Here is a 27564-nt window from a genome sequence, read left to right as displayed (position 1 = left end):
ATATATATATATATATATATATATATAGGAAGAGAGAGTGATACCATTATGCGAACTTGCTCACTGACTTTCAATTTAAATCTTACACCTGAAGTGCTACAGAAACATACACATTATTGCTAATCGTATGCGTAGTTCAGGAGCTGGAGTAGCCCAATTGGTATAGCGACTGGCTACGGGCTGGACGACAAAGGGTTCAGGGTTCAATTTCTGATGGGGGCAAGAATTTTCTCCTCTCCATGTCATCCAAACCGACTCTGTGGCCCACCCAGCCTCCTATCCAATGGGTACTAGGAGCTCTTTCCCTTGGGGGTAAAGTGTCCGAGGTGTGAAGCTGACCCCTCACCTCCAACTAGTGCCGAGGTCAAGAAAAGTGGGTGTATACATCCACTCCCCCATACGTCTTCATGGCATAGTGCTCAATTAGTTAAGCACAGGGACAACATGTTTCAGCCTACTGTGGCTGTTGTCAGGTACATGGAGCCCTTACTGTCGCCCTTCCTTCTATCTGCTGTACCTCCTGCACTAGCCAGTGTTTATAGATTGGGAGTGTGTTGCACAGGTATGGTGTTTATGTAATGCCCTTATATTATGAAATGTATTAAATGTTAAATGTTAGGATTAAAATTTTTAAAATGTTAAAATATTATAATTGTAATCTAAATTAAGTTAGGTGTTTAAAGGTTTATGTACATATACTCATAATTTTATGTTTCTTTTTGTTGTCGTGTCCCTTTTGCTTTGTGTTCCTAGATTGTGTTGACCGAGTAATAATAAACATTGTTTTAACACAGCCTGATGCTACAATACAATATTTCTAATTACAAATGTAAGGTAAACCATGCACCTGAGTATTGCACCATAAGGGCATATGGGGCTTCATGCTCTAGCTGGTTTCCTCAATTAAAGCACTGATTGGAATCAAGAGTTGGTAGGACCAGAGCTGGCTTAGATTTAGTTAACAACGAAAGGAAAACCCTATCCCTATCAGGAATTGAAACATAGTCATCCAGAAAATGTATGTCATATTGCATACCTCACATTTTGTCATACTTAACACATTGTGGACTGGTTGTTTAATATATTTAAATCACCCTGGGGATCGGGGTTTTTAAGCCTAGCACCCTAACTTGTGCACTGTTCACTTTAAAAATTAATATAAAATCTCCTAATTAATTTTATGAACTAAAATTTTTGGAGAACACTTACCAGAGCTCCTAGAAGTGCTTGCGCATGTGATATCTCTGGAACTATTCCCCTTTGTGAAGAGGCATCACGCAGAATTTGCAGATGTACACAATATTTTGGGGGGCCCTGTGGCCCCTGTAACAGTCACTTTCACTGCGGCTGGCCTCACTATCAGAAGACAAAGCAGTTGCAAATCTGATAGCTCATCGGAGAACAAATCTAATATCTCTTGTTCTCCGAGAGAACGTTTCGCCTGCAACTGCTTTCGTCTCTGATCCATGTTGCGCTGCTAACTTCCTGGTTCATACGTGGAAGCTTGGACTCGAACAAAGGCTTTTTTCTTTAGGGTGTGACAGAAAATGAGCGTGATCATGTTACTGGCTAAGCTAGCAAAAATCCCCGAGGTCAACGCAGTAGTTATGATGCAACGTGACCACACAGCAAGATATAGTCGGTTGCAACATAACGCGTCAGAAAAGGGCCAATTGTCCCGCCTGGTCCGCAACGCTATAGAAACATAGAGGGCCAATTGGCCCCTCCGGTCCTGAATGTGTTAATAATTAAGTTTAGCTTTTGGTTGGTATGATCCTCTTTATTTTTGGAACTTTTTCTTATTAAGAAGTCTCAGTATTAAATCATTACACTTTGTCAGTTTTTTGTGTTCATTCATGTGTCTGGGTGTGCAACATAGACTGATGGTGTATGAGATGTGTTCCAAAAGATGTCATGGAGAAGGAAGTCACATAAATAGAATTGACTAGGGCAACATTTCCCTTCTCCCTGTCTCTCTTGATTGGCCAGCAAGAATTTCACATTAAATCACTTTATTGTCTATTTATCGAACTTAGTTTAAATCTGTTGACCACATTAAAGTGAAATTGCATTTATGAACTTGATTTACCAAGAATTATCAGTATGTGGTTGCCTACTCCACTGCATAACCTCTTATGAAGTGATACTGAAGAATCCTAATGTTTGTTGCAGTGTGCAAACTCAGAAGTCACAGCCCAGAGATGAACTAGCAGATGAAGAGTTGATACCTTATTTAATGGTAAGATAGATATAGAATATAGATATATAGATATAGAAGTGTTTATTTCTGAGGCTACAAGTCAAAAATATGAACACTTCTGCTTTTAAGAAGTCGTTGCTTCATAGTTTACTATTTCAACTTCATAAGTTTTATGTTGTCAAATGAGATAGGAAGGCAGTCATCAGTATTAAATAGTTAATAATTGTGGCTTCATTTTGGGTACTGTCCCAGAATTCACTTGAAGTCACTAAAGGAAAATTATGAAAACCTCAGTTGGGCTATCTGATAGCCAAGGTGATACTCAGAAATGGGTAGCTCACGAGTACAATGAAGAGCCAATGTTCTCAGTCTTGGTTATTATGAACACCAGATTATACTGAATCAGGTTATGTTATTTTGCATGAATATTTTCTGAACAACAGTTTTGTTTGATGTGTCAAAAAGTGATACAGTAAAATCCTGATTTATTATTCCCACATTTAATGAAATCATATGTTTAATTACAATTTTATCTGGTCCCAGCTGATGCCTAAAGTAAATAATGTATTATTTTTGCATATTTAATTTGAATGTATTAAGTAAGCCACATTTAATATATTATCAGTAATCAGAACTTGTACGTTAGTTTAATGTAGTTGTGTTTGGAACAGCAGCTAATATTCACATATTTCTCTGCTGGAAATCATTTTCATAACCATAATCATTGGCAGGTGACATCACATATTGAACATATGGCAGCATCACATCATTTGTGACATTGTAATTATAATTCTTTCAGTGTTCATTTTCTATGTCATTAACTATTTCAGAAATTAATTCAGTACTAGTGGCCATGGGCACTATGCTCCAAGCAGGAAGGTTGTGGGTTCGAGTCCCGATGAGGTGGATAAGTTTACCTAATCCTTCCAGCTGCACTGTGGCCTTGGGGTTGACTCAACCTGTAACAGAAATGAGTACCAGGAATTATGTGTATTTGTGTAGAACATATTCTTTAAGTACTTATATAAAGAAATTATTTTATCATGATTGTATACAGTGAATCTCATAAGAAGATGACTGTTTCTTAATGTAGTTTTGCCTAATCCGCATTTAGTGAAAACCTCAATTTAGTGTAAGAAAATCTATTCCCCCAAAGATTCATTAAATAGGGATTTGACTGTTCCTTGAAATGTTGCCTTTTTTATCAAACATAACAGTTACTACTTGATTGCTGAGATCTGAGGTTCACACAGAGGTGAACATTAAGATTGTGGCCTTGTGGAATGTGATGCCATGTATTTTCTTCTGTAAAATTGGTTATTTAATTACACTTGGATGATAGATTGATTAACGAATGTGAAGCGGTTGCTAGAATGAGAATTAGCAAGGGAAACTGCAGTAGTTGGAGAAAACCTACACAGTGCCACTTTGGCCACCACAGATATCACATGACCTGCTCTGGCATTTAACTTTGGACACCTGAGTGATGGCATGGCCATGTGATGCCGTTCAATTTGGCAGATAGGTATTAATGTTGTGGAGAAACCTATTGCATCCATATTAAGGGTAGAATCTACCAAGACTGTGAAGAATCTTCTTTCGAACCATAACTTCCAGACCAGCTCTGTTGCCGACCCGCCTTTCTATAGAGTGAGTACCAAGGGCTTTTTCATCAGGCATAAAGTGGCACGAGAATGAAACTGACCACTTACCTACATCTGGTTGAATATCACTGACCCTTAAACTGTCAAAGAGTGGAAGAATTTATCCTGCACCTACATCTTCAGTGCTGAGATCTGGAACATGTGGAACTTTATCGGCTAGCGCCTTGTATGTCTTCATAGTGTTACCATCCTCCTTTCTTTCTACTTATGCACCGGCTTCGGTAAACCACTTGACTCCTATCAGGATCGTGTTAAGGTAATAACTGAGGCAACCAGAAACTGCACATGGAAGCCAGTCCACTGCTCGGAATCAACAACACAACTTTCACCATCCACTGTTTATTTATTCAAAAGTGAAATATTATAACTTCATTTTAAAGCACGGAGTAATATGGCCCTTTACTGTTATCAAATTTTAATGATCCAGCGTGAAGGACTGATGAATTTAGGGAAACATGAGGAGCGCAGTCCAATGATGTCTTCCTCCGATCAATTCAGAACGCCAAGTTTTTGAAGACTGGTATTCTGCGGGAGCGTAGCTTCATCCCCCAAGAAGGATTTGAATCAATGGCCTCTCCCAGGCAAATTCATTCCCTATTGGCAAATTTTAACTAGCCAAATTCAACATGCAGTCGGCACAAGCCAATCTCATAGCGAACTTTGAGAATAAAACAATTCTCAAGATATAGAACTCGGAACCCCACATGTATGTGTGGTTATTTTCTCTTGTTTATAGAGTCCAGCTATGCCCTTCAGAAGACACTTTACGACAGCTACATGTGTCAAAACAAAATTCACATCTTCGGAAAACTACAGACTTGCCTCCCATGGTGAACTTGTCCCTTTCGGGTCATCCGAACTGCATGTAAACAAAAACAAGGCAGTTGTTTTCTGTCCAGATATGAAAAAGAAAAGTCTTAAGATGCTAATAAGTTGGTCTTGCCAGTAAACCAGTCACCTTTCTGAAATGGCTAAAGAGGACCATAGCGTTGACGGAGAACTTTTTAGCAGATTTGAACTGTCACAGTAGGATAGTGGTTAGACACAGGGCAGTTTTATCTTTTTTTTATGATGCAGGTTCCGCATTCATGTCTCTGCATGTGTGCATGTGCATGGATGCATGCAGATGTGCATATCAGCAGTTTTAATATTGTATAAAAGAAACAATAAAAAATACATTATGTTTTATACTGATTGTTAGCAGTCAGTACAATGTTCATAAATAATCTGGTTGTAACTTTCATTCATATTGAAAATTATGTCTCACAAAACCTATCTTTCAGTTGAGGCAGGCTTCATTCCATTCAGCCCCTCAGTTGTTAAGTGTGAAGAGTTTAATAATATATCCTTTTCATAAAGAGTTGAAGGAAATTATAGGACTAAATGCTAAATAAATATAGAATATGTCAGTGTTCTTATGATTGAAATGGTTGATATGTAAATTATTGAGCATTTTATAACAATAACATACTTTTTCAGTGTCTGTTGTCCCTGCCTCTTGCATGGAGCCTGCAGATGTCAGCACTCTTGCAACGCTGCCATCTCGAGGGTCATAATTCTCGTACTGTGGAGAGAGCTGTGATGCAGACAGAGGTAATTAGTTGGTGTTTTCCATTATTTTCCTTTTATGTGCAGAATGCGTATCGTCCTGTCCATCTCCTAACATGCAATCTGACAGGGTTATGTGGCACTGGACCATTTCCAGTGGTCTCTTCTTCCTGTAGTATACTCCATTTAAACTGGTAAGACTCTAACACAGCCATGGTAGAATTCTCATAACATTGATGGTTTCCAGAGGCTCAGAGCGGTTACTTGCATGATGAACTGAACTGGTTTTAATTTTCTTCAGTTAACACAGAAATACTGTGCATTATTTCAGAATGACAAACAGTTTATATCACTTTATTGTGGGCACGGCATGGGAACATATGTACTGATGGAGCACATAAAAATGACAAATAACAACACACTGATATTCATAGGGCTAAACAAAACAACACAAACACTTAATGCCACAAGAAGGTAGCATAAGAAAAGATAAAGAGTGATGTTCACAAGCAGAAGTATTATAATGTGAATGATGAAAATGCAATAATATTGAAATTCTTTAACTTAAGAACTAATACAGTGTAAGTAGTTACTATAGGATTCTGACGATGGTGTATAACACACTGATATATTGGGTTTTTGGACTTTATCCATCGTCCTGGTTTTTAAGATAACAAATAAAAACAATGATGTTTCGGAAACTGGATCTGTTTCCGTCCTCAGGTGGTCCAGTGATTGAGGCTAGCTCTTTCTAACGGACCCAACTGAATAGGTGTTTTCCTCCACCTGAGGACGGAAACAGATCCAGTTTCCGAAACATCATTGTTTTTATTTGTTATCTTAAAAACCAGGACGATGGATAAAGTCCAAAAACCCAATATATCAGTGTAATACAGTGTAGCAGTTTCAACAAATGAACAATTGCCAGAGGATGGCCAAGAAAGGCTGAAACATGTAGCATTTTAATTGTAATTTTAATATTGTTTTAAATTAAGGAGAAAATTTAAACAGAGTTCCATTAAAGACAGACATAAGCACGTAAAGTGGTTCTCATGCTTCCTCTGTATTCATAGTGCTCAAATGCTATTGTTTATTGAATTATTATCAGTAGTATTCCCAATTTAGCTAGAGTCACTACCTCAGAAAAGGACACTCACAGCCAGCTTGGAACAAGTCTAACATCTGAAAAGTTGGGCACATCAGGTTCATCTCAGAGAGTGAGTGATGTGTAGCACAATCATCTCATACCAGCAGATGTTACAAACTGTATACTGTAGTTTCTAACATAGATACTTTGTTGCAGGAGTTGGTACACTGTCTCGCTAAAGAAAAGCCAGATGCCGTATCAAGACATCATTACTTTTATTGTTCACATCTGCCACCTCGGTGGAAAGTTGAAACTGAATTGGCAAACCTGTTGCTTTCTATTGGTGTTGTGAAGAGTGCATTGGACATCTTCCTGCGACTACAGCTTTGGGAAGAAGTCATCATGTGCTACAACTTGCTTCAGCTTAGGCATAAGGTAAATTAGGCAACCATATATATGATTAAAAAAAGTTATCCCTATGCTTAACTAATTAAGCATTACATCATGAACGCGTATGGAGAGTGGATGTATAGATCAACATTTTCTTGACCTCCTCACTAGTTGGAGGTGAGTGGTCAGCTTCACGCCCCTGCCGCTTTACGTCCTGGGAAGGAACCCCTGTTACCAATCAGATAGAAGGCTGTGTGGGCCCCAGAGCCTGTCTGGACGCTGTAGAGAATTGAAAATTCTTCACCCTTCCAAGACTTGGAACTCCGACCCCTAGGTTATCCAGCACATAGCCAGTCGTTATACCAACTGCACTATCCCAGCTCACCATATATATGATTTGAATATACACTTATTTCTTTGTTGCTGTAATTTTTAAAATGCAGACATTTTTATGGAATATAGAAAGAGTGAGGCCTCACTTGTGCATTTCAGGCTGCTGAAATAATACAACAGCAACTGGATAAGGAAGAGACGGTAAAGCTGTGGTGCTTACTGGGAGACGCTACAGATAACCCACTGCACTATGAGAAGGCATGGGACTTGTCGGGCCACAAGAGTGCGCGTGCTCAACGCCACTGGGCACTTTACTACTACAACAGGAAGCAGGTAGCACATATTCTGACTGAAACTTATATTTATGAAGTACTGAAGATATTAAAATGCTTAAATGTTACAATGTCAGGACAGGTACATAACCAGGAGGGATTGTTGCCTTGCTTAAGTAGGCATGATAAACAAAGCCATGGTATCAGATTGTCAGATTACTTCTGCCAAGATGTAGTGCAGATAGCTGTTTTGTTATGCAGTGAATAATGAACATCGTGTAGGATTTGAGGTTCTCACAGCTGTGGTTCTGAAGAGTTCTATCTTCTAGAATGTAACGACACCTAGTCCATTGGAAGCCATTCGATGTTTCAGAGTAACGTGTCGCCTCCATCTTCAGGGTTGAAGAATAAGCCAAGCAAGAAACCAATATGGAATTGCTTGGCTTATTCTTTGCCTCTGTCGATGGAGGCGACATGTTCCTCCGAAGCGTCAGTTGACTTTCAATGGACTACATGATATTTTGTCTATAGACAAGGTTTGGATTGGTGACTTAATTTATTGATCACTTACAGATCATAACTTCAAGTTATTATGATGCCATCACTAATCTCCACATGTAAGATTTGAGGTTTTCATGGTGGTGACTATGAAGAATGCCATCTTCTAGGATGTGGCACCATGTAGATATTGCGTTAACCGATGTTTTGGTGGAACGTATCGCCTCCATCTTCAGAGTAGAAGAAAATAGAAAATCCATGAGTGAGGAACCAGCGTGAGCAGGTGCTGTGCTGTGTTCCTCCAATTTGTCGGTTAACACAATATCTACACGGCGCCACAACGCAGAAGACGGCTTTCTTCACTAATCTTCACACTTTACAAATTAATACAGCACATGCTAAGTCTTTTCAGTCTGATTTCACTAGTTGTTTCCTGGTATCAGATCTCAACAATAGAGTTTCTTCAGCTTCAATACTCACATTGTTGCCCCCTGGCTAATCCTGACTTGCCTCATTCATCGTCACTCTATAGCCTCGTCATATACCACATAGAAAACTCTGTTTCCAGCAGTTCCTCTATTGTTGTGCGTGGATTCATTGCCATAGGAACATGTTTATTTGTGAATGTGTTACTCAGTAATGGTTGTATATTTGCTTATCTCACAATCGTTGCCGAGCAACGTGTCTACATGCTGCAATATTATATTCCAGAAGTCGGATATCTTCAGTAATGAACATGTTCCTCTTTCTGCATCAAAATGTGAAGCTAGCAATTTGTTTCGAAATAACTTGTAATTTAAGCAGTAAGACTCGTACTGCCAGGCCACGCCATGGCTCAAGCGGTTAATCGCTGGCTTCCCACTGCGGTGGCCTGGGTTTGATCCTGGGTTTTGTCAAGTGGGATTTGTGTGGACAAAGTGGCGCTGGGGCGGGTTTTCTCCGAGTACTTCGGTTTCCCCTGCCAATCTTCATTCCACCAATTCTCCATCATCATAATCACCCAGGGCAGGCTACAGTAGGCCAGTCAGTGGCCACCGTGTTGAGTGGACCCAGTTGGACTCCACCCCCCACTAAGCGAAAAAGACTCGTACTGTATTATCAGATGCAAGAGATAGTGTTTTGATAGTGTGCACAGCTCCACCTCCCTCTTCTCCTTTCCTTCTGGTCTCCGCATTGTTTGCTTGTTGCAGTATGCTGAGAGTATTCCTCACATTCAGGAGTCACTCGCCATCAACAGCCTGCAGGTTACTCTGTGGTTTCACCTGGGATACGCTGCTCTGCATGAAGAGGACTGGTCCCTATGTGCCACAGCTTATCAGCGATACTGCTCACTGGATCCAGAGGTATTGTTATCATGTGGGCCAAGTGACTGGTTCTGATTTTGCTGATCCATTGGGAAATAACAGAAAGATGTTGCATTTTTTCTTGAATAATCTTTGAGAAATATTAGTCTTTCACTCCACAGGTTGCATGTATTCATTAAATCCTCAGTGAATAACCATGATATTGTGATATATTTGCTGAAAGCCAAGACAGCCATTGCTAGGAAGTGGCACAATATACAGTGATGCAACAATGGAACATGCCACACCACGCAACCCATGGAAGTACTACGGGAAACAATGTTTTCTGTGTGGCCTGCATGGATAGCTACATCATACATCAATGGAAAAACTGTAATAAAATGTGTTTTCTGTGGGGTCTGTCCCGAGGCCATATTACGAGGACAAGAGCTGAGTAAAGTTCAAGCTTGTGGGCAGGCAGTCCAAGACATCCTGAGGCTGAGACAGTTGCCCTGACAGAGGCGTGGGAGGTGGAGGAGCCGCTACTGTTGTAAGCCATTCTATAGCAACACTGAGTAAGTTGTGAGATAGATGCCAGCCAGCGAGGAGTTGGGAGCCACCAGCCTGTGAGAATGTGAGCCCAGGAACAAAGGAACGTTCGCTGTTGAAAGATGTCACCCAGCAGTTCCCTGAAGACCATGACTGGGAACGCTGTGTGTGATAATGAGGGTTGGGAGTCATGAGATGGTGGTTAGTGAGTGCAGTGCTTGAACCATGAAGGTATAGGGAATAGCTCTTGTTAGAAGACTGTGACTAGGCAATGCATAGTTGAGTTGTGAGATAGGCACCAGAGCCTTGGAACATGGAGGCTGAGGGATGTACGTCATTTGAAGCCATTATCAAACAACTGTTGAAGACACATCTGACTGAGAAGACGTGTGTGCTGTAGTGATTTGTTAATCATGTAGATCCATGAAACAGTTATACTTAACTGTAGTTACAAGTTTTAAGAGTCCAGTAAATTCAGTTCATCTATAGTCGTTCTATTGCATGACAGTGTGAATATACAAGTATGTTTTTCCAATTTGGATTCTTCCAAGGCACTGCACCTGCTGAGTCTAGTTACGTAGAAGCATCTATCAGATATTTATAGGATGCCATTTATTAATGGAAGTTGGCTGAAGTCTGCTTCTTGATCTGTTGACTGGAGTTTCTGTATACGCTATTGCAGTGCACATCCTGTGTTACCATGTTAATGAAAGATTAACACTTTTTCAGCCAGTGGGTTTTCAAATGCAGTTCCTACATCAACTGTGATTGATTGATTGATTGGGGGATTAGCACTGAGACTGATAATCTGAGAAGCTCTGTGTGTATTATAAAAGATTATTCAGTTTACTCCCTGGATTTCTTCCACTGAGGTTATGTAAATGATAAAGTGCATTCTGTGAAGGACATTACAACTGAGGAGGCTAATGACTGGTGATATGTACGTTGCCATTTCCCATGAACTCTCTGTAGCTTCTTGTCATTCGGGTGTGGTTTTGTCCACATTGTACATGACTCCTAATGGGAGAAAATCTCTACATGTACAGTTTGGTACAGTCAGATACATCAAGTGTCATTGTGTGTGTATTCTTACAGAGGCATGTTGACATTTTATATTTTTTTTAGATGTACTTTAAAGTAACAGACAGCTAGTACAAGATATCTTTGTTTTGTTTTAATGCCTATGTGGCCACAGACTCAGTCATGTCCTGACATGTTCTTCACATTGATCCTCTAAGATTTTGCCCTCACATATGGTGCATATTAATGCTATTATGCAGAATGGCAAACAAGGTACATGGAAATTTTCTGTAACTTCAGTCTGTGGTCTCATTATATGCTGAAACACCTATACTGAAGCCTGACTCGTGGCATTGTGCTTGTAGGCTTTACTGACCATGTTGTCAATTTGTGAGGCTGTCTTACCCATTTGTATGCAAATCTTAATGCTTGCTTTTCAACTTGCAATATCCTTGTGTGCCATGTTCACCAAACTGAACAGAAAGTACTGCTGTTTGTGTGTGCTGTATGTATACTGATCAAATATGCACACCAGAGTGAATCTCTGCTCCTGCCTCCATGGCCTTTAGTCCACAAGTGAAGTATACTGACCACGCAACCTCTGCTTGTTGGTGAAGTTAGTGCCAACTTTTGCAGATAGAGGGCATCATGTGGTCAGTGCAACAGATTCCCATGGCCATTAATCTCGGTTTTCTAAACCGGAATATCTCTGCTCGTACATTCCATATATCTGATGCCCAGATGTGGCAACGGCTCATTGTCATTGGTTATTGAAAGAACTCACATATTTTTTTGCTCTATCATATGAGAAGCTCCAGTTCACATTCATTCTTTAGTATTCGGTTTTATGGCAGTATGTAATAACCCAGAAGACAATAGCATGAAGCTTCACTGATGTGAAAACATCAGATCATCAAAATCTTTACTGTTTACAGAGCAAAAGGTCAGGTAGTGAAACATTGGTGAGGCAAGTACTGTTTCTATTTTCAGTTAAATTAATATGAGGGTTGGAACTTTAATAGTGGCAATACTGCTGTAGAGACACCATGTCGCTTATACCACACGTCAGTTACATACCTACCTTACCTCAGAGCAAATGGACTCTCCCTTCCCACATCACGCGCATGTGCAATGATGAGAAGAACAGAGCCTCGTGTTAGCTAGCGGTGTAATATAGTGTTATCACGATGTTTTTGAAACAGGAACAATGGAGTTGAATAAAGATTGAATGTGCCAGAGGCCATACAGCACGGCAGTGTGATCAAGATTTTCAAGAGGCTTGCGGGAAATCTGCATTGCCTTACATAACAGTGGCAAGATGGGTAAAAGCCTTCAATGAATGACGCCAAAATGTGGCAGACATGCGTCAACCAGGTAGTCCTAGTGTCAGTGAAGAAGAAATGTATGCTCTTTCCGCGTTACCGGAGAGTGATCAACGCCATATTATTCGTGAGCTGTCCCGAGAGACAGGATTAGCGCATACAACTGTGCTTCACATTCTGAAGGAACGGCTGGACATGAGAAAAATTGCATCATGATGGGTTCCACGTGATTTGACAGAAATGCAGAAATGGCTATGATGTGACGCTGCTCGTAACCACTTGGAGTGCTATAAGTGCGAAGGAGAAGCTTTCTTAGGCCATATCATTATGCTGGATGAGACATGGGCCAAATCATACAAGCCACAAATGAAACGCCAATCAAACGAATGGGGTCATTATGGGTCACCACGAAAATCAAAAGTTTGTCAGAAACCCAGTAATGTGAAAGTTTTGGTGATTCTCGTGTACGACTGTAATGGTGTTATCCACACGCATACCGTTCCCCGACAGCAGACTGTCAGAGCACAGTATTACTGTTCATTTTTGGAACACAACCTGCAACCAGCTTTGAGAAAGAAGCGGCGACACTTTCTGCAAAACCCATCCATCATTTTGCAGGACACTGTTTGGCCACATGCAGTGTAAGCTGTGGCTGATTTGTTCGATCGATGGTGCTGGGAAGTGCTGTACCATCCACCATACTCCCCAGACTTAAGCCCTTGTGACTTCAACTTGATTCCTAAGATGAAGGAACCACTTCATGGCATTCGCTTCAGAACTGTTCCAGAGATTCTTCAGGCAGTAGACCGCTCCATTCGAACTACGACTTCCACATCGCTGGCAATGGATTGTACACAATGCTGGTGACTACATTGAAGGACAGTAAAACTTTGAAACATGCATCTATTTTGTATCAGTTGTAAATAAATAGTTGCCACTATTAAAGTTCCAACCCTTGTATAATAAAGAAAGTTGCACAAAACTACAGTTTCCTATGTGGAAATGTTTCAGAGTTTTGAAGCTTGGAACAACCTGTCAAAAGCATATGTGAAGATGAACCAGAAGCACCGAGCATGGTTGACACTGCAAGAATCTCTCAAGTGGAATTATGAGAACTGGAGAGTGTGGGACAATTACATGGTTGTGAGCACAGATGTCGGCAGGTTCCATGAGGTATGTCATCTTCCACGTTTACGTAAGGTCACTTTATCAGCTGTACATGCTGTGCGATGTCAAGTGAGAAATGGCTTGAGAATTGTGAATAGTGAGATGGGGAGAAAGCTGACTGTGAACTGACAGCATTTTCTTGGAGTGACTGAGGATTGCCACATAATCCTCAGGATATGTGGCCGCTAGGCTGATAGATGAGATTGGTACTTTCTGAATAGAACAAAGAGTGTCATCCACTATAATTTGACAGTTGTGAAATTCCACGATTCTTTGTAGAAGGGAAGGATTGTCTGACAGTTTAGAAACCTGAATGGTTAAGTAGTAAATTTACAAAATTTTGTAAATATGGCTGATGTCCAATTTAGATTTGTTATATTCTGTTTGTCCTGTAATAATACTTTTATTGTGGATTTATTAATGGTGTGTTTTAGTTGATTCAAAATCTTGTCTCCTTTCCTCCCTATCATCAATGCTGGTGCTGCAGTCTGGTGTGTGTCACACAGAGTGGGCAGAATCAGTGGTATTGTAATAGTAATATTGATAGTAGTGATGGTAAACTATGCTCCAATCTGTTTTATACGAACTGATTTATTTCTTTTGAGATTCATAACAATGCAATGGAACATAGAACATGAAATTAAAAGTTTCATGTTGTGCATCATTTACCAGATTGCATTATAAGATACAAATAAATTGATTATTCTGATGGCACCAGAATGTAAGTGGTGTGGCACAGAATTGACTCAGTAATTCTCAGAACATTCTATTCAGTCATTCAATACTTGCCCTTTTTTAAGCCATTGTGACCCATTTTGTGTGTGTGTACATGTGTGTGTGAGTGCGTACTTGTCTCCCCCCCCACTCCATTCAGTGTTAGGCAACGCCTCAGTTCCTACGTTCCCATGGCAATGAATGCACACAACAGTAGAAGAGTTTTTGGATGCTTCAGTTTGTATGTGGTCCATGTCTTATCAAAGGAGTCTGTTTATCTGTCTGTGTCCCCTTATCGTTGCTAGGTAAAGATGTTCCTGTGGCAATGAAGCATTGCTGGAGGCGTCATACTCTGTGCAGTCTATGTTGTATCAAGGAAAGCAAATGATTAGTTTTTCCCAGAACTTCTTGTTTAAAATCAGATTGGACAGGGTTAATATTTTCCTCCTGTATTTACCCTTGATTTGCCAAGTGTTTTCTTCTTTTCAGATTTTCCAGTTAAACTTGTATGTGCATTCATGTTTTCCACAATATTGTGCTTGCCTTGCTATCTGATCCTCTTTTATTTACGGACCCTAATATGTGGTCGATAGCAATATAAACAAGAGAACTATTTCTCCATGCGTTCATTATTTTCTGTAGCATTCATTTATCACGTTGTTTGCTCACTGTCATGTTCTTCCTCAGGTGATTCATGCTTACAATAGGATTCTTGACCTGAAAGAGAAGCATGTTGATATTGAAGTGCTGCAGATACTGGTGAATGCTGCCTGCAGCATGGATGCTCAAGGGAACATCAAGAAGGGGGCTGAGCAGTTGCTCACACGGCTTACACAGCAGGTAAGTTTTGTGTTATCATCTTTGCAAATAAAATATCAATGGTTGAGATTCCTGAGTGTGTTTCCTAGGAATCATATAGTGAGGAAAGAACTGTCACTTCTGTATTTATAACACAAATATCAGACAAATCCGCTCACCTTAACATTTTCAAAGGTGCAAATACAGTATGCACCAATGCAGTACTGAAACTCGCACATCTTAAGTGTGCATGTATGTTTGTTGATGGGGCATAGCTCCAGCCACATGTTTTCCCAGTAGTGAAAGGGAAGTTCTGTTGTGCAGTTGTTGTTGGAAATGGGTCTCTTGATGGAGGAAAAAGTATTCATAGTTGAGTATTATTTCCGCTCATACGGAAGTGGTCGCCAGACAACTCGCTTCCTTGGTTTTGAGCGGCCAGATGTTATCGTCCAGAGACCGCTACACAGTACACGTGTGACGATATGGTGTGCTGTCTCAGCACACGGTATATTAGGCCCCTATTTCATTGAGGATGAGGAAGGCAATGCTCTTACTGTCACCCAAGAATGCTACAGGGACATGGTGATTGGACCATTTCTTCAGTATTTGAGAAGGTTCTGTCATGCAAGGGGCCTTCACATGAATAGACAGTGGTATCAACAGCATTTCAGTACTGATATTTTGGCGCATACTGTATTTTCATTCTGTCATACCAGTGTGAAGGATGTAGGTCCCATGTGTTTACAGAACACATCACAAATCAGGTAACCACATGACTAGAATCAGGCAACCACAACTCACTGTGACTATACATTACAATAAGTCAAAATCCTTAGGTGTTTGTTTCTTGTAACAGAAATTATGTTATGGTATATAGACCTGTTGCTAGGCAAAGACTTCGAAACAGACAGTGATACAACAGCTGTTGCTATGCAGTGGTGCCATAAACATACCTCTACAACAATAGAGTTGCTGTTGGAAACAGTGTTTTCTATGTTGCCCATGCCAAGGAGTTGTCTTGAAGACAACTGGGGAGACCAAGAAGTAGTTAGTTGTCATTTAGTTGAGAGGTGAGTTCTGTGAGGGAGGCTGAGAAGAGATGGCACAGATCAGTTTTGGAATGGTAACCAGAGGGTAACAGCGTGACAACAGAAGCTGAAGAATCTCCATCATTATAAGATTTATTACCAGGAAATGATTCGCGAAAGCAGGTTGAGAAAAGGCTTAATGGGTGCTGTGGTGATCTACGAATTGTGGCGATCAGCGTTGCAAGTGCATATACGAGTAGTAATGAGTGGTGTGTATAAGTGGTCAATAAATCAACTTACCAAACCATACCCTGTCTATAGACACACCCCTACATGTGATAACAAGAATTACAACAGCAACACTCTTGGAAGTGCTTGCAAAACCACATGGTAAGAATGAGCCACTCTGGGGCAAAGAAAAAATTGTCTTTCAGGCCAGTTACTCCAGCCCATAAATGAGCTTCAAGAGAGCAGTGTTCATAACGGTTCCACTAAACACATTACTGTATTGGATCACACAAAGAAAGTGTATATTATACAGTCATTGCCAAAAGATCTCTCTTTGGATTTTGCCAGTAATCCCAGAATTACACTCAGTATACCCTTAAGAACTTAACTACAGAATCTGTAATGGGCTTTCTTTATATACACTATTAAAAAACTAAATAAATTTCATAGACCATTCAAAGGGGAAACCTCTTCCACCCAGATTATTCTGTCCTGATAGATAGAGACAACTTAAGAATAATTCAGTGGCCTTTGATGGCCACCCTGCCCGCTTCTAGTACCAGTATTCTTCAACCAGTTAACTAAAATTATAATTTTGAGGTACAAACTCATACAGAAACCATTGATGCTTATGCCACTCTTTCCAGGGCCAAGTCATGGGTCCATTCCTATCCAAAATGGAGAATGTCATTGCCTTCATCTCTCTGAAGTTTAGTCTAACACCAAATGCACACATTTTTGGCTTGTGTGCTTCTAGGCTCCTCAAGTCTGCTGCAAGGCTTGTTGGTCCTGCGCACAGTAACTCAAGCACAGATGATATCACTGTCTCCCATGATGAGATAAGGTTGCTCCCTGTCCACAACTTCACAACTTGCTCAGTGATGAGCAGGCTGGCTTCAATGGNCCCCCCCCCCCCAGAACTTATGTAAATTCAACTTATAACACTGAACCCTACTTAATTTCACAGTGTTACACCATAATTACTTGTGCAATCTGTCTCCTTTGCTAAATGAATATGTCATACATTGCAGCCTGCCTATAGCAGTTCTTTGTGGGCTTTGAGCATCCAGTAAAAGTTCCCATTCTTGTCTCTCCATCAAATTTTTAGACCTTCCTGTGTGCCATAGTCAAGCCAAGTGACACCCTGTTGCTTTTTTTGAGTGGTTGTATGCCACTCTGGCAGTTCTTTTGAAGACATTTATGTCAGTTGTAATCAAAGTATACACTTTCTGAAACTTTGGAAAATTATGTAGTATAAAATTTGAGACAGAATATGAAATTGTTTACCTCAGTATTAAAATGTCGTTATATATATCATTTGATGCTGTTTATCACCAATTCTGTTAAACTTGTACAGCAAATGCCTTACCAAGGAAGCTCTGGATGCGCTCAGAGACTTCAAATTAGGAAGGCAAATTATTCAAACTGTGAAATATGCAGATGACCTTGTGTTAATGGCTAAGGAAGAAACTGTGCTACAGGGCATGATTGATAGACTAATTGAAATTGGAAGGTGTTATGGCATGGAAATGAATGTGGAGAAAACAAAAGTAATGAAAATTTCGAGCCAACCAACCCCAGTCAAAATAAAGATAGACCAAAAACAACTGGAGAATGTGAAATGTTTTAAATATTTGGGTAGCTTGTTAACAGATGATGGAAGGTGTACTAGTGAAATTAAATCCAGGATTGCCATGGCAAAAGCTGCATTTAGCAAGAAGAAGAATCTTTTTACCAGCAAATTGGACTTAAATTTGAGGAAGAAACTAGTGAAATGCTACATTTGGAGCATAGCTCTGTATGGGGCTGAAACATGGACACTTAGGGCAGTAGATCAGAAACATCTGGAAAGTTTTGAAATGTGGTGTTGGAGAAGGATGGAGAAGATCAGTTGGACCGATTATGTGAGAAATGAAGAAGTGTTAATTAGCGTCAGTGAGCAGAGGAATATCCTACAAGAAATAAGAAAACGGAAGGCTAATTGGATTGGTCATGTTTTACGCAGAAACTGCCTTTTAAAAGAGGTTACTGAAGGAAAGATAGAGGGGTGGATAGAAGTGGGAAGAAGACGTAAGAAGATGCTGGATGACCTTGGGGACAGAAGAGGATACTGTCATTTGAAGGAGAAAGCTCTAGATCGCATTAAGTGGAGGAATTGTTTTGGAAGAGACTGTGGACCTGTCATCTGACAGATTACTGACGATGACGATGACGAATCATTTGTTGGGAATGAAACGAAATAAGAGAAGCCAAGGAAAAGAGACATTATTATGTACACATTTGTATATGAAAGGAGTTACAAAACTACCACACAATTTTAATTTTATTTTTTATATTATTTATATTTATAATTGAGGCTTTTTAATCTATGATATAGTGGCCTATTTAATGAATATAATTCAGTGTTAAGATATTCAGTAATTCTTTTTAAAGGAGCACTTAAAGAGTACTTTTATAAATATAGAAAATAGTATTTCAGTAATCACTAATCCTAGCAACTAGAACAGCATATGAACTCCCATGCATGCCTTTGGATCAGGAAGTCCTCCTCTCTTTCATATCTAATAATTTTTGGCATTCTGTTAAGGCAGTTGTGTTCAGTGAATCCATTGTTCAGAGATTCTCCACAAGACACAGTTTTGTCATACAGGCAAAGCAAGCGTTATGATCACAATATTATTTTCAAGAGCACCTTGAAAGGAAAATTTTACAGTGTTCATATTACAGGTCATATGCCTAATGGAAGTGAAATAACTTACAGCATGTTAAATTTTCTATGGAGGCAGAGCTATCAGTTGCTTAAGACTGTGCATTTTGTGAGCTGTTTGTCATTCAGTTCTATATTTAGAAACATAAAGCTATCATTGACTCTTTGAGACCATGAGGTCCATAAATATACCATCATATATAATGCTCTAAAAGATGTGAGATCCATAAAAGGCACACAAACTTTGGGCAGCCCTTAGCAGATTTTGTTGTTGGAAGTCTGCCATTGCCTATTTGCTTGTACAGTTGTTTGTACAGCATGTTTATGTATCATGGTCAGTGCTCACACTGCAAAGTATGCTGCATGTCTGGAAACTATCATTTGCTGGAGTGTTGACATGTACCATGCACGATTTGTCATGGGTTGAAAGACTTGTGTGTATGAAAACTCTCTGTTAGCCTTTAGTGCAAGCTAACGAAGCAGTTGACAGGAGACATTTCATACTCTTTGGATCATGGCTAAATCTTGTGTAAAAAGTTATTTCTTCACAACATAATTGAAACAAATGTCCTATGGTAAGTCCTACTTCTAAATGTAACACATTACATTTAAATGTTTGGTTTCAAGTGTCGATGTACAGATTTCTTTTGATACTGTACTTGTTCCTTAAACCTTCCTTTGGTTTATCAAGTTTTGCTCTGTTCCTCACATCTTCATTTTAAAGTCTTGGTTTTGTGGATTTCCCAGTTGTACTCTGATTGACTTAATCTCAGTGTCATTGCAGTTGAAGTATTGTAGGTAAGTGACATTAACAGGTCAGGAGAATTATGATGGAAGCTACACAAAGACATCCTTTTGCAGTGTAGGCTGCCTAAATCATGCATTATGTAACACAATTTTGATGTTTTCAGGTGAGGAACAACACTGCGCTCTGGCAGCTGTTTGTAAAGCTGATGCTGTCTAGCACAGAGAGTGAAACATTTGAGGCACTGGAGAGAGTCTTGTCCTACCTGTACAGAGCATTTTGGAGTGCTATTCAGGACTCGCACTTTGAGAAGGACACCCAGGACTGTTTGGGAACCATGCAAATAACTTCTCAGCTGATAGATGGTGAGTTTTTTAATTTTATATCGGTTAAACAGAAGAGTTTTTTCACATTGCCTAGGAGTTTTGCACAGGTCTCCCTCTCAGTGTGAGTAGTATGTTGCTAGTGTTATGGGTCTCTTTGAGTTTTTAGGAATGAAAGAAAAAACTGAGATTAGATTAAGAGAGGTGGGCATTAAGCAGCTCTTCTGTGTCTCACTTGGAGCATTTGGAGATGTTGCATAATGCTTATAGTTCATCTCTCGAAGGAAACCCTCTCCATATCTTTGTCTGTGTGTGTTTATCTCCAGTGTTCTGTTTTTCCTATTCATCCAGCATATGACAGCCCTCCTAAAGATTTTGCAAGTCAGTTCAGGTCCTATCAGTGAATTTTTCAGAACCTGTTTTTTTTCAATTTATTGGCATTTTCATTCCCTTAAATTCTGCTATGGCCTGGCCCCCTTGTCACTTATACTCTGTAATGTTCAGCCAGTTTCATTAATGACCAATGTCTGTTCCAGACTGACTGTACCAGATCTGGCAGTTGTCAAGTGCTTTAATTGCAGCTTGATAGGCTGATAGAGCATATTTATTCTTACTTTTGCTTTTGTCTCTATTACCCATTGTACATGCCTTATAGCATGTAATTCTGCCTGAAATACTGTGCAGTGCTAATAAGGCTATAGCTATGTTCTTCCTTGTGATATTTATCTGCCCCGACACAATGCCTTCATATGTTTTTGATCCCTTTATGTGCCAGATTATTCTCTGTAGTTACAAAGAAGCTGTTTTTAAAGCCCCCTCTCCAGGCTGAAGTGTGCAAAAATAAACTGAAGCATCTCACTACCTTAAGAACCCATTCTCATTCAGTGGGAACCATGGATTGATGATGCTGGGTCACTTGCTCGTGGTTTGAACTCCAGCAATGCTGTATTAATACAGGAAAGTAGGGCGTGTGACAGTAAAATTGTACTGAGAGGTCTAGCTGTAAGTAACGCTCATTTCAGAAGTGTACCACAGGCAAACAGGAGGCTAGAAGTATTTGGCATGTCTTCATTTGCTCACTTAATAGGGGGTGGAGTCAAACTGGGTCCACTCGGCACGGCGGCCACTGATTGGCTTATTGTAGCCTGCCCTGGGTGATTATGATGATGGAGAATTTGGTGGAATGAAGATTGGCAGGGGAAACCGAAGTACTCAGAGAAAACCCGCCCCAGCGCCACTTTGTTCACCACAAATCCCACTTGACCAGTCCCGGGATTGAACCCGGGCTGCCGCAGTGGGAAGCCAGCGACTAACTGCTTGAGCTATGGCACAACCTTGGCATGTCTTTAAGTGAAGCCTTGGCTATCACTCAGAAAGTGCAAGTTGGAATTAAGTCTGTCCCTTAAGAGTATATTCACAGTATATAATGTTCTGAAAAGAAATCCAAGATGCAAGGCTGTCATTGCTGTCAAGAAATGATTACAGAAAGGGGACATGAGCTGCCAGAGATATTATTGAATCGTGTAGCTGTGCTTAAATATTGTTTGTCACATCTTTGGATGTTTGAAGATCCTTCCACACATACAAACTTAACTTGTCTGAGAAGGGTAGACTTACACTAGAAAATACAGTGACTTACCTCAACTTTCATGTTGACCATCAGGTTATCAGGTATAGACGGGGTTTTTCTGTTTTATGTAATGCCTGTTTTGATTGAAATGAATTAAGTGTTATAATTTTAAAATTATAGTTAATATGTTAATGGTAAAGTATAAATGTTTTTTATTATAAAATGCACTTAATGATCTGTGATCCCAGGTCTGGTCAAGTGGGATTTGTGGTGGTCAAAGTGGCACTGCGGAAGGTTTTCTCAAAGTACTTCGGTTTCCCCTGCCTACCTTCATTCTACCAATTGCTCCACAATCACCCTCACCTATCATCTGGGGCTGGTAGTATAGGCCAGAAATGGCCGCAGTGCAAGGGACTTAGTCCCACCCCACTAGCAATAAAAAAAGATACCTCAAGGCAAATGCTAGTCAGAAAGAATGTAAATGAGAACCTATGGAGAGATCTTGTTGGGTGGGATGTGCAACAAATACTGCTCTCCATGTTTTGCAATAACATGTCTTGGCTTTATGTTTTTAATTAACCCTGGAATTTTATTTTCCCTTAGCATTCACAGAGGGAATTTCTGTATCATTTAGGTAGCTTGTGGCAGCTATTTATTATCAGCATGTAGTTTCCTTATGTTTTTGTTCTTTGATTTCCAAGAAACTGGCAAGTTCAGAGAGCACATGCTCAATTTAAATGGCCTTGCCACACACATTGGCATATGACCTAAATGCCCATGTAAGTGTTTAAAAAGTTAACGTCATTGAAGAAGGCAGATTTTCTGCCATAACACATCCATTACATCTAAAACCAAACTAAACAGTCACATATAGTGTGGTTATTTATCAAACTCAATAAACACGCACCTTTCCATGATACAAAGAAATATCTGTTTTCATTTTTCAGTGTTTATCGTTATATTGCCCAAAATGGTGTATTCAGGCAACTCACTGTTTCATGACCCCTGGTAGTGCCACTGGGAGCTGCAGACTGAAATTGTTTGTAAATTCATAACAACATTGGTTTCTTCCTACAGCCACATTACTGTGCTGCAGAAAATGTCCAAGAGCAGAGAAGACAAAGCAGATGTTGGCCTCAGCAAAACTCTGTCTGCAAACCCTTGTAGCAAGAATCAAGGTAAATTCAGAGACACTCTACTTACTCTCCTTTCTGATATTTGTATGCTTGGAAAGACGTAATCTCTAGGTATTCTGTTTCCTTGAGTAACATCCCACTGATCACAGAACTTAAGCCAAGTCTTCCCCTTTTATGTAGTACCTACTCAAATCTGCACCAGTGTGTAACACTTGCTCCTTTACCTCCACCTTTAATGCAACTTAAAACTGTTCACAATCTCACTTTAATTTAAAATAACATTAAAATCACATCAATTGCTACATGTTTTAGCCCTAATTATCCATCTTCAGGAAATTGTTCATTTTTTTAAAATTATTGCACTGCATGAGATTGTAAGTCAATACAGTGAAACCTCGATATATCGTTTTCTCGGATCCATCATTCAATTTCTGTGGACCCTGAACAAATCCTATTTAAACAATGGAAATAAAATCCGCATCAATCGTTCTTCGATTTATCGTTTTCCCTCATCTATCGGTCGGAATTCTTGGTCCTCATGAATGTTTATCCCGCAGTGATCGTTTTTAAGAAAGTGCAACACCACACAAATGTTAGTAAGCACTGGTAGAAGTAAAAGTGGTTGATGTTTTTGAAACGTGGTATGTGACCTTGAGCGCATCCTACCTGCAAAACAATGAGCGTGAGCGATAAGGGGATGCCGAGAGCCTTCCAGCTAGGAAAACCTTCCTGTATGTTAGTGTGAATCAACTCAGTTCATGATTTCGCGTGGTTGAGTATACAGTCCATCACATGTTCGATCCTCAACGTGCTTCGTATTATTGTTAGCGTCATTATTATTCAGCTTTAAAAGGAAAGGTGCTACTAAACAAATGAAAATTAATGACTTTTTTTAAAAAGTAGTAACACAAATTGGACTTGACAGTGGAAATATTATCACTGGTTTATGTTTTTTGATTTAGTTAATACATATAGGCAAATGTGACCGTTTTCATTCATTTTATATAGGCCCCGCATCTATCGTTTTCCCGCAACCATCGTTTTTTCAGGACCCCTGACGAAAACGATGAATCGAGGTTTCACTGTATATTTTAATCCTGCTGCATATCATTCACACTAAAATATGTTTGTGTGAGAATAAGACTGTCTCCATTCTGCTTTATTTTCTTTTTGCAGTGTCCTTATTTGTGCCTCGTATGTATGTTCTCACTAGTTGGTGCGACGTGCGCATAGCAACAGCTGTTGTCTCATTGTTTGTTTCAAAGTTTTTGCTTAGCAATAGGTCTATACGTCACAGTATTTTAAAATTTCCAAAAATCATTTGAAGTTTTGCCAGGGTGTCTGTCTATTGTTTCTACTGCCTATGCAAATATTCTTCATAGGTTCATAGGCTTTAAAGTTTGTAATCACCTCATGATCCATAAGCAGGAGGATGGAAGTCATGTTTATAGAAGAGACATTGACTTTTACGTTAGTGTGTCTATATATATGTGTGAGATAACCCAAGAGCATTGTCAGTGACAAGCAAAATCCTGAATGGGATGTCATTTCTTCTTCAGAATTTTTCCACTTTGGAATAAAACAATTCATGAAGCAGTCTTCAGAAAGTGCTGTTGTCATCGTAGGCTTTGGAACCGAACAGAAATCAACTGGAAGGATAGGCTAGCTAAGAATTTGAATGTACATGGATTTTCTGAATGATAAACAATATTCTATTTGCATTTTCTTCCAGATCAGCCCAGTTTCTTTGATGTTAAATACTTGGTGTGTCATATAACCACCTTTTTCTATAATTTTTTGACACTTCAGGATACGTTTCTGCTGCTTTTGTATCAGCAAGAGCCTTGGACTGATTGGTTCACCCACAAACTTTGCATTTCGATCACAGCACTTTCCCTTTACTGCTCTGAACTCTGTCAGAATCATATAAATTTGCAGAAATACAGATTTACAGTATCAATAGAAATTCTTCAGTTCTGAGGCTGCAGGTTAGGAAGGAAGTTATGTAATATCATCCTTACATTAACTTAGACCATAAAATTCTGGCGTAATTTTGGGCTTCCACAGTACAACAATAAACACAGAGGGATAGTATGTCTGTAATGGTTAATTGGTTCATAAGCTATTTTATGTTCATGTATTTACTGAAGAGATGATTATGAGGTGAAAAGGATGGTTGAGTAATTATGAATGATTAACTGGAAAGCAAGCAGTGATCAACTATCTCTCACAAGAAGCTTGCTCAGAGTAATACGGAAACTACAAAAATTCCCAGTATATCCAGTGTTGATTGTCAAACTGCATACAGATGATCCCATCTGAATGCAGATTTGTGCATTACAGTTTGACTATAAACTATGTTACTCCTTGTAATTGTTGTTTACTTGTATGAATTTGCATTGCTGCTAGAATGTCTGGCTGAACAGCCATGAATCAGTTATCGGCATCAGAAACCTTTCTCAGGCCCACCTTTGTTTCTTCAATAACATTCTCTCCAGCAGCTCTCACTCACTCACATTGTGAATATCAATGTGAATATGTGTACAAGCCACACTTTTTTGACAAAAATTTCCCCTCTAAAATTGAGGTGTTGTTTATACACAAAACAATGGATCTTCCAAAGAAAAGCCCATGATGCCAGTATTGTATGTTGTGAAACTTCTGTAGATATTAAAATGAACTTGCCAAGAATTGGACTGGATGCCATGCGTTCGACTCCCAGCAGGGGTAAGAGATTTTTCTTTTCTCCAGGGATAACAATACCTTACGTAATGGAAACCCAAGGCTAATTACAAGGTTCAAAAGAGTTTATCACTGGCTCCTATCCTGAGCTAGCAAGAAATCCAGTCAGCACCCTCTTCCCTGTTTTCTTGAGTCCCTTTTGTTAGCCAACCAAAATTTTGTATGCATTTCTTCTCTTGCCCATTTGTCCTGCATTCCCCGCTTGTCAGCACTGTATTTAATAACCTAGAAATAATCACAATTAGCAACATACATCATATATAGCACAGCCATATCATCTGGCTACTTTATCTATGAAGTGTTCTAATCTTTATCAAAATCATTTACATTAATTCTTACTTTTCTCTAATATTACAGAAGTTTTATCCGGATGTTCTGTCAAGTGGAGAATCTCAAGGGATAAAGTTGACAGACCCCCTAAAATCTTTGGAGTCCAGACTACAGGAAGTTGTTGCAGAATTGCAGAGACAGAAGGGTAGTTTATGATGGCTTAACATTCTGTATCACGGTCTCTGTTCTCAGTCATCTCTGTGAAATGTATAACAGGTTAATACCTTTTTTAATGGATAATAATATACAAACAGAAGCCCAAAACGGCTTTAGAAAGAATGAATCAACTGACACAGCAAGCCAAACTTTTATTGAAAGTATACAGACTGCCTTAGATAGAGGACTTAATGCCATAGGATTATTCTTCGATTTATCTAAAGCATACGACATGATAAATCACAATATATTATAGATAAATTAAATGCATATGGCATAAGAAGTGAGTCAGATTTGTGGTTCAAGTTATATTTGTCAAACTGTCTTCAGTTTGTTGAAATTAAAGAAAATGACTGCAGTAATTCTGTTAAAAACACATCTCATCATGCAAGAAAGTGGAGCACAGTATGCCACAAGGCTCAGTTCTAGGGCCGCCTTCATTTCCATTAATATATAAATTATATCACAGAAAATGTGCAGGGGTCTTATTTGCAGATGATTCAAATTTGTTAATTACTAGAGAGACGAGTTTGACCTTAAATATGAAATAATCATTGTTATGAAAGAGTTATAAATATGGTTTCAAAAAATAATAATAATAATATAATAAATACTGAGAAACTAATTCTTTATTGGGATCCATCATGACAAAACAACAAAACGGTCTATGTCAACATCACCTTAGTCACATGTTTCAACTTTTAAAGCCGTCATCAGGCAAATACATGGTTACTGCACTCACACTGTTGAACTGCATATCAGTGTGACAGTAGAGCTGGATACTTCACAACTATGTTACTCTATAATACAAGGTATAAAAATACAATGGAATTATTATAAAATGAAAGTTATACAATAAAATATGGTTAAAAACTGTTCATGTAATGTGTTATAAATGTATCAGTTTGTACAGTAAGGACTTAAAATCCTTTTTATTGAATCACTCTTTTTACTCTGTTGAGGTGTTTATTTTGTTTTAAATTTTTTGATATGTGTGAGTGTATCATTGTCTCTTGAAATTATAAAGATCTTGTTTTCACTTAATTTTTATAACTCTGGATATGGTGTTTATTTTGTATGCGGTTTTGTTATATTGCATCTCATTTTTATGGTATACCGTGAGACATGTATACAATTTGTGTATATAGTTAATTATAGTATTGGTGATGATAAAACTTGATTTGTTCTATATCTGGTGGCTGTGTCACCAAATATGGATTTCTGGAACAAATAAAGATATGAATATGAAAAACCCCAAAGCATTTTAGTTAAACCAGTACTCCATAGTAAGAACTCTAACTCTGCTGGTGAAAACCAGAGTAAACTGCCTAAAAACTAATTCTAACCATATCTCTAGCAATAGCTGTTCAGTAGTTTCTTTCACTTTGAAGGAACATTATCAGCCATTATTTACAAAGTAAAGGTCATAACTGTCTGTGACTTCATATCAGCACATAACTATTGGACAGATTTTCTTTTAAATTTGACACTACACTCTTTCACTGCAGTTGCTATGCAGTGGATTCATAATAAAGCTTAGTTTACGTAAGGTCATAAATGAACGCTATTCTCTTTGGTCATGGAGAACATGTACATAAAATATTATCCTGAGCAATTCATGAATGAGTTTTTGGTTCCTGGTGCTGATCCTGAAAACACATTTTCAATTGAATATCATCAGGAAGAGAAAGAAACTAGTGAAATGCTACATTTGCAGCATAGCTCTGTGTGGGGCTGAAACTTGGACACTTAGG

The 27564-nt window shown here is 39.1% G+C and overlaps 1 protein-coding gene across 1 annotated transcript in view; it reads left to right on the top strand.

Annotated features, from left to right (window-relative positions):
• The window catches only part of LOC111871729 (tetratricopeptide repeat protein 27), a gene marked incomplete in the record, with an annotated part of 37749 nt that extends 11778 nt beyond the window's left edge, over positions 1-25971 (top strand). The window contains 10 exon segments of the mRNA XM_033754455.1: positions 2186-2239; positions 5344-5457; positions 6716-6934; positions 7382-7555; positions 9183-9335; positions 13178-13339; positions 14735-14887; positions 19720-19918; positions 22524-22624; positions 25682-25971. Of these exon segments, the coding sequence (XP_033610346.1) occupies positions 2186-2239; positions 5344-5457; positions 6716-6934; positions 7382-7555; positions 9183-9335; positions 13178-13339; positions 14735-14887; positions 19720-19918; positions 22524-22624; positions 25682-25810 (1458 nt within the window).
• Positions 25972-27564: the final 1593 nt, after the last annotated feature.

The sequence above is a fragment of the Cryptotermes secundus genome, unplaced genomic scaffold (genome assembly GCF_002891405.2).
Source record: "Cryptotermes secundus unplaced genomic scaffold, Csec_1.0 scaffold428, whole genome shotgun sequence".
Taxonomy (NCBI): Eukaryota; Metazoa; Arthropoda; class Insecta; order Blattodea; family Kalotermitidae; genus Cryptotermes; species Cryptotermes secundus.
The sequence above is the reverse complement of the archived record's forward strand: the minus strand, read 5'-3'. Positions and strand labels throughout refer to the sequence as shown.